The sequence below is a fragment of the Mustelus asterias genome, unplaced genomic scaffold (assembly GCF_964213995.1).
Source record: "Mustelus asterias unplaced genomic scaffold, sMusAst1.hap1.1 HAP1_SCAFFOLD_327, whole genome shotgun sequence".
NCBI classification, from domain to species: Eukaryota; Metazoa; Chordata; class Chondrichthyes; order Carcharhiniformes; family Triakidae; genus Mustelus; species Mustelus asterias.
Window position 1 is genome coordinate 120,261 of NW_027590289.1, and position 13,253 is coordinate 133,513.

At 45.8% G+C, this 13,253-nt stretch overlaps 1 protein-coding gene across 1 annotated transcript in view; it reads right to left on the minus strand.

Moving 5' to 3' along the window:
- Positions 1–682: 682 nt before the first annotated feature.
- LOC144486379 (granulocyte colony-stimulating factor receptor-like) overlaps positions 683–13,253 on the minus strand; it is a 274,469-nt gene continuing 261,898 nt past the window's right edge. Inside the window, exons 15-16 of the mRNA XM_078204416.1 lie at positions 8,103–8,184; positions 683–2,723 (exon numbers count right to left, since the gene is read on the minus strand). Coding sequence (XP_078060542.1) covers positions 2,223–2,723; positions 8,103–8,184 — 583 coding nt within the window. The 3' untranslated portion in view covers positions 683–2,222. The remainder of the gene's footprint in view (positions 2,724–8,102; positions 8,185–13,253) is intronic.

The window sequence follows — 13,253 nt, forward strand, 5'->3', positions numbered from 1 at the left end:
TATCCAATAGCTTCTTAAATGTTCCTAAAGTTTCTGACTCCACTATCCCTGCAGGCAGTCCATTCCACACCCCAACCACTCTCTGAGTAAAAAACCTACCTCGGACATCCTTCCTATATCTCCCACCATGAACCCTATAGTTATGCCCCCTAGTTACCATAAGACCATAAGACCATAAGACATAGGAGCGGAAGTAAGGCCATTCGGCCCATCGAGTCCACTCCACCATTCAATCATGGAGTTACCACTCCATTCACCCGAGGAAATAGACTTTGAACGTTCACTCTATCTATCCCCCTCATCATCTTATAAACCTCTATCAAGTCTCCTCTCAACCTCCTTCGCTCCAAAGAGAAAAGCCCAAGTTCCCTCAACCTTTCCTCATAAGACCTACCCTCCAAACCAGGCAGCATCCTGGTAAATCTCCTTTGCACTCTTTCCAGTGTCTCCACATCCTTCTTATAGTGAGGTGACCAGAACTGCACACAATATTCCAAATGTGGTCTCACCAAGGTCCTGTACCGTTGCAGCATAACCCCACTGTTGAGGCCAGGTTAGCAATCCACGGGATCGTGGAAGCGTGCGGAAAATCCAAACAGAATTGGGAAATCAGGAAATGTGTTTTTCCGCAGAGATATCACGTTTCCTGATTTTTGACCCCCCCCCCCCCCTCATGCTGGTGACCACCTGAGATTCGCACCCACAAAGGGCAAGAATCGCATTTAAATGGATTTGAATATGTTTTAATATTATTGGCGAGCCCTGTCACATGATTAGCCCTCACTGAATATTTAAACCTCGCTGACTGGAAAATGTAAGACAATCGAAGGCACACCCCCCCCCGTCCCGCCCCTCCCCCGGGATCCTAAGTATAGCCTCTGGGGGAAGAGGGACGTGCCCCCCCCCAACACAGGTTGGCACTGTACCAAAATGAGGAGGTCTGATGTCTGTGATGAGGGAGAGTGCCCTGGAGACTGTGGTGGTGTGGGAGGGGTTGGTCAGCCTGATGCCTGTGAAGGGAGGGGTTTCCCAATGTGGGTTTTGTGTGGGGGGTGGGGCGGAGGCCATGTCACTTCTGCTGTTGCGGGAGGGGGGAGGGGCGCCTCCAATTCTTGTGAGGGTGGTTCAATTTAGTACATGGGAGGGGCTGGGGGCCATTCAGTTTCTGTGCTGACCGGAACACCCATTACAAAGGGGTCCCAATCCGTGTGCAGCCAGCCTTATTAGCTCTATTAGACCCCACCCCACCAGAGGAAACTCCACCCAGTGGTTTTTATTATTACTCAGTGACTCTGAAGATTTGGAGAGGAAACTGATTTGTGGAGCTGAAGGTGTAAAAGGCAACTTTCAGTGTGAGCCTCAGAAAACATGGCAAAATTCCACCCCGGGCCAAATTTTTCCAGTTTCCGCCAGCCACGGGAATCGTAGCAGGCGAGGGGTGGACCACGGAAAGCCGTGTTGACCTCGGGTGGAATTTTCCAGTTTCAGGGCGACTGCGACCAGAATATCCCGCCCATGGTGTTTCATTCAGAGAAGTATGAAGTGATATACTTTGATAAGAGAGAGGAAAGACAATATAAAACAAAGGGTACAATTCTAAAGGGGGAGCTGAGCAGAGGGATCTGGGCTTACATAAATCAGTGATGGTGATAAGGGTAAGTTTAGCGGCTTCAGTTGGCATTTTGTGCCTAATTCTGGGCACCAATCTTTAGGAAGACATTCGCCAGGATGCTAATGTTTGGGAATGGTTCCAAGGATGGAAGATTTCAGTTACTTGAATAGATTGACAAATATTAAGATGTTTTCTTTTGAGAGGGGGAATCATGAGAGAACTTTTGACAGAGGCATTGAAAATTATGTGGGGCTTGGACAGGGTAGATTGGGAGAAACTGTTCCCATTGGTGGAAAGGTCGAGAAGCAGAGGGCACAGATTTCATGCGACTGGCAAGAAAAGCAGATGATGAGTAACGTTTCTTGTATAGTGAGTGGTTGAGATCTGGAATGCTCTGCCTGGGAGTGCAGAGGAGCCAGATTCAACCATGGCTTTCCAGTAGAAATTGGACAACTATACAAAGAGAAAAAAATTGGAAGCTATAGGATGGCCAGACTCAGCATGTTTTTCTTACAGACAGTCACAGGGACATGACGGGCTGAATGTCCTCATGTTGAGCTAGATTTGTGGTGTCTTTGTAGCATCAATGAATCATCAATGATGTAGCCCTTTAATCACATTTGTGTTCAGATACCAGTCCCCATAAAAGTGGGAAGGTTTTCCATATTTCCTCCTCTCCACCTAGAATATCTGACAATGAAACATCTTGAGACAGTTCACCGTCAGTGACAGCAGACACTGTAAACCAACGGTTCTCATATGGTTTGGCACTTGGAGTTAATTCATGCAAAAGAGTTTGACAGCAATCTGATCTGAGAAAGAGCGCAGATGCAACTTTCTGGTCTTTAGAGTGCAGCACAGTGGCATACTGAGCCAGCCCAGAAAGATTGTGGTATGGTGTGTAAACACCAGAAGGATGGCCCTCTGACAGAAACTGCAGAGTCTCTCCACTGTTGGGGCTCTTGCTATTGCTGTTAACGCAAACACCCTTTGCATCATCTATCGACTGGTTTGACTTTACGGCAAAAACATTGTTCTGTCTCATGTCATTCTTAAGGAAAGTAAAAGAAGAGACGATGCTGTCCGGAGTTCCTTCCGAGCGATTCCAATCCTTAATAAAACAAACATGTCCAATTACGTCACTTTTAATTAACATACTATAATTAGATAAATTCTAAATCAACTGCATCCATGTATCTGCATAATTAATTTCTACCCCAAAATTGGTGCCAAATATTAAATAGAATACTCACCTTTACAAATTGAATGATGAATGCTTTCAGTTTGGAATTTTAGCCAAAATTCAATCCTAATCTGAACTTTATTTCCAACTCTAATGGTAAATGGAACTCTCAGGCTAGTCTCTAATTGCTGAGAGTATTGATGGGCAAAGGGATCTGGGTGTACAGGAACACAGGTCACTGAAAGTGGCAATGCAGGTGGAGAAGGTAGTCAAGAAGGCATAAGGCATGCTTGCCTTCATCGGCTGGGGCATTCAGTTCAAAAATTGGCAAGTCATGTTACAGCTTTATAGAACCTTAGTTAGGCCGCACTTGGAATATAGTGTTCAATTCTGGTCGCCACACTGCCAGAAGGATGTGGAGGCTTTGGAGAGGGTACAGAAAAGATTTACCAGGGTGTTGCCTGGTATGGAGGGCATTAACTATGAGGAGAGGTTGGAGAAACTTGGTTTGTTCTCACTGGAACGACGGAGGTTGAGGGGTGACCTGATAGAAGTCTACAAGATTATGAGAGGCATGGATAGAGTGGATAGCCAGAAGCTTTTTCCCCAGAGTGGAAGAGTCAATTACTAGGGGGCACAGGTTTAAGCTGCGAGGGATAAGGTTTAAACGAGATGTACGAGGCAGAGTTTTTACACAGAGGGCGGTGGTGCCTGGAACTCGTTGCCGGGGGAGGTAGTGGAAGCAGATGCAGTAGTGAATTTTAAGGGGCGTCTTGACAAATACATGAATCAGTTGGGAACAAAGAACAGTACAGCACAGGAAACAGGCCCTTCGGCCCTCCAAGCCTGTGCCGCTCCTTGGTCCAACTAGACCAATCGTTTGTATCCCTCCATTCCCAGGCTGCTCATGTGACTATCCAGGTAAGTCTTAAACAATGTCAGCATGTCTGCCTCCACCACCCTACGTGGCAGCGCATTCCAGGCCCCCACCACTCTCTGTGTAAAAAACATCCCTTTAATATCGGAGTTATACTTTGCCCCTCTCACCTTGAGCCTGTGAATAGAGGGATATGGTCCCCGGAAAGGTAGGGGGTTTTAGTTAAGTCGGGCAGCATGGTCGGTGCAGGCTTGGAGGGCCGAAGGGCCTGTTCCTGTGCTGTAATTTTCTTTGTTCTTTGTTCTTAATCCTAACCAGTGCCTAAACCCTATTTGAAGGCTGAATCTGAAACTCAGATCTTAGTTATTATAAACCTCAAAACAAAATCAGAAAATTAAACCTAATCGTGCACATAATTACAGCTGAGATTTACAGCCATTGAAACTAAAAGTTGTTGAGCATTCCGACATTAGAAAAGGAAAGACAGAAAATTATAAAGGGTGGAACTTTCCTAAAAAAATTCACGGTGTTGAACAGGCAAGAAAATGATAGGTTTTCTCGCCGATGTTTTCAGCGAGGTAAGGATCACAAAAATTGGTGGAGTTGCTGATAGTGTCAGGGATTGTCAGAGGATACAACAGGATATGGATAGATTGTAGATTTGGGCACAGAAATGGCAGATGACATTTAATCCGGACAAATGCGAGGTGATGCATTTTGGAGGATCAAATCTTGGCATGAATTATACTGAAAATGGCAGAACCCTTCGGAACAACAGAGGGATCTGGATGTGCAGGTCCATAGTTCCCTGAAAGTGTCAACATAGGTGGCCAAGGTGATTAAAAAAGCATGCTTTTGCCTTCATCAGCCAGGGCATTGAGTACAAGAATTGGGAAATCATGTTGCAGCTATATAAAACCTTGGTTAGGCAGTATTTGGAGTATTGAGTGCAGTTCTGGTCACCACACTACCAGAAGGATGTGGAAGCTTTGGAGAGAGTGCAAAGAAGGTTCACCAGGATGTCGTCTGGTCTCGAGGGTGTTGGCTATGAGGAGAGGTTGAATAAACCAGGATTGTTTTCAATGGAAAGATGGAGGCTGAGGGGAGACCTAATAGAGGTCTACAAAATTATGAGTGGCATAGATAGGGTGGATCGTCAGAGGCTATCAGTGTGGAAGTGTTATTTAAAAGGGGGCACAGGTTCAAGGTGAGAGGGGGAAAGTTTAAGGGAGATGTGTGGAGGAGACTTTTCACGCAGAGAGTGGTGGGTGCCTGGAATATGCTGCCGGAGGTGGTGTTGGAAGCAGGCACATTGGCAACATTTAAGAGGCATCTGGATGGGTGCATGAATAGGGAGGAAATACAGGGATATGGACAGAGTAAGGGCAGGTTTTTTTCTGTTTAGTTCGGGCATCATGATTGGCATGGGCTTGGAGGACCGAATGGCCTGTTCCTGTGCTGTACTTTCTTTGTTCATCGTTCTCTTTCTTCTTTAAACCTCCTTCCCCTCACATTGAACCTGTGTCTCTCCATGACTGGGGAATAGCTGTTCCCTATCCACTCTGTCCATGTCCCTCATAATCTTGTACACCTCAATCAGATCGCCCCTCAGTCTTCTCTGCTCCAACAAAAACTACACAAGCCCACCCAACCTCATAGAATCATAGAATCCCAACAGTGCAGAACGAGGGCACCAACCACAATCCCGCCCGGGCCCTATCCTCATAACCCTATACATTTACCGGGCCCTATCCTCATAACCCTATACATTTACCCTCCCAGTCCCCCTGACACTAAAGGGCAATTTAGCATGACCAATCCACCTAACCCGCACATCTTTGGACTGTGGGAGGAAACTGAAGGACCTGGAGGAAACCAACGCAGACATGGGAAGAACATGCAAACTTCGCACAATGACCCGAAGCCGGAATTGAACCCGGGTCCCTAGCGCTGTGAGGCAGCAGTGCTAACCACTGTGCCGCCCCACCTCTATTCATAACTTAAATGTTCCATCCCAGGCAACATTTTGATGAATCTCCTCTGTGAGAATTCCAGTGCAATCACATCCTTCCAATAATGTGGCGGCCAAAACTGCACACAGTACTCTCGCTGTGGCCTCACCAAAGTTCTATATAACTCCAACATGGCTTCCCTGCTTTTGTAATCTATGCCTCTATTGATAAATCCCATTTGCCTTTTTCATCACCCTACTAACATGCCCTTCCACCTTCAGAGATCTGTGGACGAACACACCAAAGTTCCTTTGTTCCACAGAACCTCCGAGTGTCACGTCGTTCTTTGAATATTGAATATTGTCAAATTACTCCTTCCAAAGTGTATCACCTCATACTTTTCAGGGTTAAATTCCATCTGCCACTTATCTGCCCATTTGACCATCCAGTCTATATCTTCTTGTAGCCCAAGACACTCCGCCTCACTGTTAACCACCCGGCAAATCTTTGTATCATCTGCAAACTTACTAATCCTACCCCCACATAGTTTTCAATGTCCTTTATATAAATGACAAATAATAGGGGACCCAATGCAGATCCCTGTTGTAAACCACTGGACAATGTGGCGGGGGGGGGGAGGCGATTCTCCCATCCTGACCCACACATTTTCTGGCGGGTCGTGTCAGGAGATGCGCGTGCCAGCCATTTTGTGGGATTCGCATGCGAGTCTCCTAGAGCCAGAGAATAGTCGCAGTCGTGGCTGCGCTGGAAACCAGCGGGAAGAAAGGTAAGTGATTTAAATCTGATTTTAATGTATTTTAAATCTATTTTAAATGTGATTATCGGGCCCGGCACAGAACTTGCCGGGTCCGAAAGCATCTCCCACCCCGCCAGGAGTATTTCATTCCGGCGGGGTTTAGAGTAGCTCCCCATGTTCGGGGAACTAGCGGGAGACCCCGTCGGAGTGAAGGGGGGGCAATCGGGCCCCCCTGGGGGTCGGATGGAGGGGCTGGCGCCCCCTGGGCATGGGCACTCTGGCAGTGCCAGCCTGTTCCTCTGGCACTACCCAAGGGGCAAAGTGCCCATGCCCAGGGAGACTCGGGTCTGAAGTTACACTGAGAAAACCGTCGTGATCTAGACCAGTTTTCTCGTAATTCAGCACTTTTGGGAGAATCGCCCCCTGGCTTCCAGTCACTAAAGCAGCCTTCTGTCATCATTGTCTCCTGCAACTGAGCCAATTTTAGAACATAGAACATAGAACATTACAGCGCAGAACAGGCCCTTCGGCCCACGATGTTGCACCGACCAGTTAAAAAAAAAACTGTGACCCTCCAACCTAAACCAATTTCTTTTCGTCCATGAACCTATCTACGGATCTCTTAAACGCCCCCAAACTAGGCGCATTTACTACTGATGCTGGCAGGGCATTCCAATCCCTCACCACCCTCTGGGTAAAGAACCTACCCCTGACATCGGTTCTATAACTACCCCCCCTCAATTTAAAGCCATGCCCCCTCGTGCTGGATTTCTCCATCAGAGGAAAAAGGCTATCACTATCCACCCTATCTAAACCTCTAATCATCTTATATGTTTCAATAAGATCCCCTCTTAGCCGCCGCCTTTCCAGCGAAAACAATCCCAAATCCCTCAGCCTCTCCTCATAGGATCTCCCCTCCATACCAGGCAACATCCTGGTAAACCTCCTCTGCACCCTCTCCAAAGCCTCCACATCCTTCCTGTAATGTGGGGACCAGAACTGCACACAGTACTCCACTTTTGGGCCATAACCCTCTATACCCATCTTACCCATGTAACTGTCTAAATGGTTTTTAAAAGACAAAATTGTACCTGCCTCTATTACTACATCTGGCAACTTGTTCCAGACACTCACCACCCTCTGTGTGAAAAAAATTGGCCTTCTGGACACTTTTGCATCTCTCCCCTCTCACCTTAATCCTACGCCCTCTAGTTTTAGACTCCCCTACCTTTGGGAATTTGCCAATTTTATCCCAGCAATAAGACAGAGGCAGCCTTCTGAGCCAGTGATATTATCATCAGAGTTTTCATTTCAGAAGCATCTCGACAAATACATCAATAGGGTGGGAATGGAAGGATATGGACTCCGCACCAGAGTTGTGTACAGTTGCAACATAACTTTGAATTCACTTCATCAAATTACCCTGTATCCCATGTGCATTTACCTTCTTTACAAATCTCTCTGTGGGACCACACTCACCCAAATTTGCCTGCTGCTGAAATCTTCATTCAGGTGAAGTTGCTCTCTGCAAATAATCTTACTAATAATTACTGATGCACTTAGCTCAATTGAAACTTTTAATTTAATTAGAAGGCAGGGAATGGATTGGGGAATAATGGCGAGGGTTTGAAAGGATGCGGCTGTATTGAGGGTGATGGACAGATACCTTTTGAATTCAGGTTACCCCATGATATTAGTTTCTGTGGCATGGAGGCATTTACCTGCAGTAGGTTCCCTGGGCTCCAACTGGCAAGGGTGCTGTTCGCAGGGTTTGGTACCTTGGACCACAGATGTCCATTCATCCTATGGATCACATCAACACATTCATGTCAATCTTTCAAATGCAGTGACTACAACACAGACATCAAAATAAGTCACACTTTCTGATTGAACATTGGGGTATAGGAAACAACAGCGACTTTCTGGTTGAGGTCATTCAAACTCCTGAGTCACAAGTTGAGACCATAACAAAGTCACCCAACCAGAGTCATAGAGTCATAGAGTTTTACAGCATGGAAACAGGCCCTTCGGTCCAACTTGCCCATGCCGCCCTTTTTTGTTAACCACTAAGCTAGTCCCAATTGTCCACTTTTGGGCCATAACCCTCTATACCCATCTTACCCATGTAACTGTCTAAATGGTTTTTAAAAGACAAAATTGTACCTGCCTCTATTACTACATCTGGCAACTTGTTCCAGACACTCACCACCCTCTGTGTGAAAAAAATTGGCCTTCTGGACACTTTTGCATCTCTCCCCTCTCACCTTAATCCTACGCCCTCTAGTTTTAGACTCCCCTACCTTTGGGAATTTGCCAATTTTATCCCAGCAATAAGACAGAGGCAGCCTTCTGAGCCAGTGATATTATCATCAGAGTTTTCATTTCAGAAGCATCTCGACAAATACATCAATAGGGTGGGAATGGAAGGATATGGACTCCGTAAGTTTTAGTTTAGGCAGGCATCATGATTGGCACAGGCTTGGAAGGCTGAAGGGCCTGTTCCTGTCCTGTACTGTTCTTTGTTTTTTTATTCTTTGACATTGCAATTTGCTCTCTGGGTTATCTTCAGAGTGGCAAACTGTAATTTGTAAAATGCCACAGTAATTAGTATTGGGGCCTGAATTTATATTAATATGAATGATTTGGACAAAGGGAGCGATTGTCACCAAATCTTCTGGCAATGCAATGAAAAGTAATAAAGCAAGTTCTGAGGAGGATACAAAGGGCTGAATTTTCCAGCCACGCTCGCCCCAAAACCAGAAAATCCCACCCGAGGTCAACAGACCATTGCATGATCCGCATCCCCATCCATTCCCCCGTCCCCGCTATGACCCATGGTGAGCAAGGCCAGGAAATCCACCCCTAGTGCACAAAGCAGTTATGTCACTGATACTCAGTCCAAGTCTCACTGCAGGATTGGTGAGGACATAAGAGTGCAAGACAAGTTCCATCAACACTTTCTCTGCTGCATCCTTCAGATTCAATGGGAGCCAGCTCTGCATGTATTCAGGCAAAACTCCTGATAGACTGGACACTGTGTGAATGTCCAAAGAGCATCTCCTTCTGTGTGTTTCAGGGTTTCTTAGCTCTCAAAGGTCAATTTTTCAGAGAAAAACAGATCAAATGCTTCAAAGACTTTCTGAAGCTCTGTTGGAAGTGAAGCAGCATGGTGTCAATAAATGCTGCCCTGCTGTCAATAAATGCTGCCCTGGTTAGCAACACCCACATCCCAGGAAAGATTTTTATAAAGTTCAAAATGGCAACATCTTGTCCATCTGCATCACACTGTGAGTTACAATGCCTCCCTCTTGAGGCAGCGGCAGAGAAGGCAAGGAATGGAAGTAAATCCTGTAAAACAACTCTTATTACCTTGTAGACTGCCCTGCTTCACGTACCCAAAGATCTGTGGCTGGAGAATCAGCCTGTCCATGTGAAATGAAGCTCACAACCCTGACTGGACATCACCTTTGAACAAAGAACAGGCCTTTTGGCCCATCAAGCCTGTGCCAACACATGACACCTTCCTAATCTAAAGACCTTTTGCCTCTATGTGGCCGTATCCCTCCACTTCCTGCGTATTCATGCAATTTAAGTTTTGGAACAGCTGATGACAATGATTCTCATATATTTTCCTAGAAAATCTCTGTTCCTCTTCACTTTCCTTTTCAATCAATTGCATTTCCCTCCGTCATCAGGTCAGAAGTGGGGATATACGCCAATGATTGCACCATGTTTGGTTTGATTTATTATTGTCACAGGTATTAACATACAGTGAAAAGTATTGTTTCTTGAGCGCTATACAAACAAAACATACCGTTCATAGAGAAGGAAACGGGAAAGTGCAGAATGTATTGTCACAGTCATAGCTAGAGTGTAGAGAAAGATCAACTTAATGCAAGGTAAGTCCATTCAAAAGTCTGACAGCAGCAGGGAAGAAGCTGTTCTTGAGTCGGTTGGTATGTGACCTCAGACTTTTGTATCTTTTTCCCGAAGGAAGAAGGTGGAAGAGAGAATGTCTAGGGTGCGTGGGGTCCTTAATTATGCTGGCTGCTTTGCCGAAGCAGCTGGAAGTGTAGACAAAGTCAATGGATGGGAGGCGGGTTTGCGTGATGGACTGAGCTTCATTCACAACCCTTTGTAATTTCTTGTGGTCTTGGACAGAGCAAGAGCCCATACCAAGCTGTGATACAACCAGAAAGAATGCTTTCTATGGTGCATCTTTAAAGATTGGTGAGAGTCATAGCTGACATGCCAAATTTCCTTAGTCTTCTGAGAAAGTAGAGGCATTGGTGGGCTTTCTTAACTATAGAGTCGGCATGGGGGGACCAGGACAGGTTGTTGGTGATCTGGACACCTAAAAACTTGAAGCTCTTGATCCTTTCTACTTCATCCCCATTGATGTTCTCTTGTTCTCCTTTACACTTCCTGAAGTCGATGACAATCTCCTTCGTTTTGTTGACATTGAGGGAGAGATTATTGTTGCTACACCAGTTCACCAGATTCTCTATTTCATTCCTGTACTCTGTCTCATCATTGTTTGAGATCCGACTCACTACAGTGTTGTCGTCAACAAACTTGAAAATTGAATTGTTCAGCACCATTTGTGACTCCTCAGATACTGAAGCAGTCTATGTTCAAATACAACAAGATCTGGACAATATCCAGGTTTGGACTGACAAGTGGCAAGTAACATTCACGCCACACAAATGCCAGGCAATGACCATCACCAATGAGAGACACTCCAACCACCGCCCCTTGATATTCAATGGTGTAACCATCACTGAACCCCCCACTGTCAACATCCTTGGGGTTATCATTGACCAGAAACTCAACTGGACTCATCACAGAAACACATGGCTACGAGAGCAGATCAGAGGTTAGGAATACTGTGGCGAGTAACTCACCTCCTGACTCCCCAAAGTCTATCCACCATCAACAAGGCACAAGTTAGGAGTGTGATGGAATACTCTCCATTTGTCTGGATGGGTGCAGCTCCAACAGCACTCAAGAAACATGACACCATCCAGGACAAAACAGCCCCACTTGATTGGCACCACATCTAAAAACATTCAATCCCTCCACCACCGACGCTCAGTAGCAGCAGTGTGTACTATCTACAAGATGCACTGCAGCAATTCACCAAAGATCCTTAGACAGCACCTTCCAAACCCACGACCACTTCCATCTAGAAGGACAAGGGCAGCAGATAAATGGGAACACCACCACCTGCAAGTTCTCCTCCAAGCCACTCTCCATCCTGACTTGGAAATATATTGCCATTCCTTCGCAGTCGCTGGGTCAAAATCCTGGAATTTCCTCCCTAATGGCATTGTGGGTCAACCCATAGAAAATGGACTACAGCGATTCAAGAAGGCAGCTCACCAGCGCCTTCTCAAAGGCAATTGGGGATGGGCAATAAATGCTGGCTAGCCAATGATGCCCATGTCCCATGAATGAATAAAAAAAAATTATTTGGCTCTCCACTTCAACAAGTCAGCTGACCTGCAACATACGTCTTCCGGGATGCAGGGATCCCTGGCTTTGCTTCTTCAGCCTTTCCATCATGTTGAACGTATCCAGCATGTCCTGAGACATCTCTTCATTAAAGATGACATTGTTTCATTACACTTCTGCCAGTGAATATTTGGTTGCATTTTGCCCTGACTCGATCCCTTTGCGTCCCATTGAAATCAGTCCTCTTCCAATTTAACACATTTCCTTTAGATTGTTCCTCACTCTTCCCTAAATCTTCCCATATGATCACCATTCTTTACATATGTTTTCCCCATACACAATGGCTGGAATTTTCCGACCGTTCCCACCAGCAGGATTCGCTGATCCCGCTGCAGTGAACAGAGATATGGCTCTGCACCAAATTCCTCATCCTCTCTTAGAATCATAGAATCCCTACAGTGCAGAAGGTCACCACTTGGCCCATCGAGTCTGCACCGACCACAATCCCACCCAAACCCTATCCCATGACCCCATGCATTTACCCCAGCTAGTCCCCCTGGCTAGTACCACATGGTAGGTTGTTGTATAAGGTTAAATCTCACGGGATCCAGGGTGAGGTAGCCAAATGGATACAAAATTGGCTTGAAGGCAGAAGACAGAGGTTGGTTGTAGAGGATTGTTTTTCAAACTGGAGGCCTGTGACCAGCAGCGTGCCTCAGGGATCAGTGCTGGGTCCACTGTTATTTGTCATTTATATTAATGATTTCGATAAGAATTGAATAGGCATGGTTAGTAAGTTTGCAGATGACACCAAGATTGGTGGCATAGTAGACAGTGAAGAAGGTTATTTAGGATTGCAATGGGATCTTGATCAATTGGGCCACTGGGCTGACAAATGGCAGATGGAGTTTAATTTAGACAAATGCGAGAAGATGCATTTTGGTCGATCGAACCAGGGCAGGACTTACTCAGTTAATGGTAGGGCATTGGAGAGAGTTATAGAACTAAGAGATCTAGGAGTACAGGTTCATAGCTCCTTGAAAGTGGAGTCACAGGTGAACAGAGTGGTGAAGAAGGCATTCGGCATGCTTGGTTTCATCGGTCAGAACATTGAGTACAGGAGTTGGGACGTCTTGTTGAAGTTGTACAAGACATTGGTAAGGCCACACTTGAAATACTGTGTGCAATTCTGGTCACCCTATTATAGAAAGGATGTTATTAAACTAGACAGAGTGCAGAAAAGATTTACTAGGATGCTACCGGGACTTGATGGATTGAGTTATAAGGAGAGGCCGAATAGACTGGGACTTTTTTCTCTGGAGCGTAGGAGGCTGAGGGGTGACCTTATAGAGGTCTATAAAATAATGAGGGGCATAGACAAGGTAGGTAGTCAATATCTTTTCCCAAAGGTAGGGGAG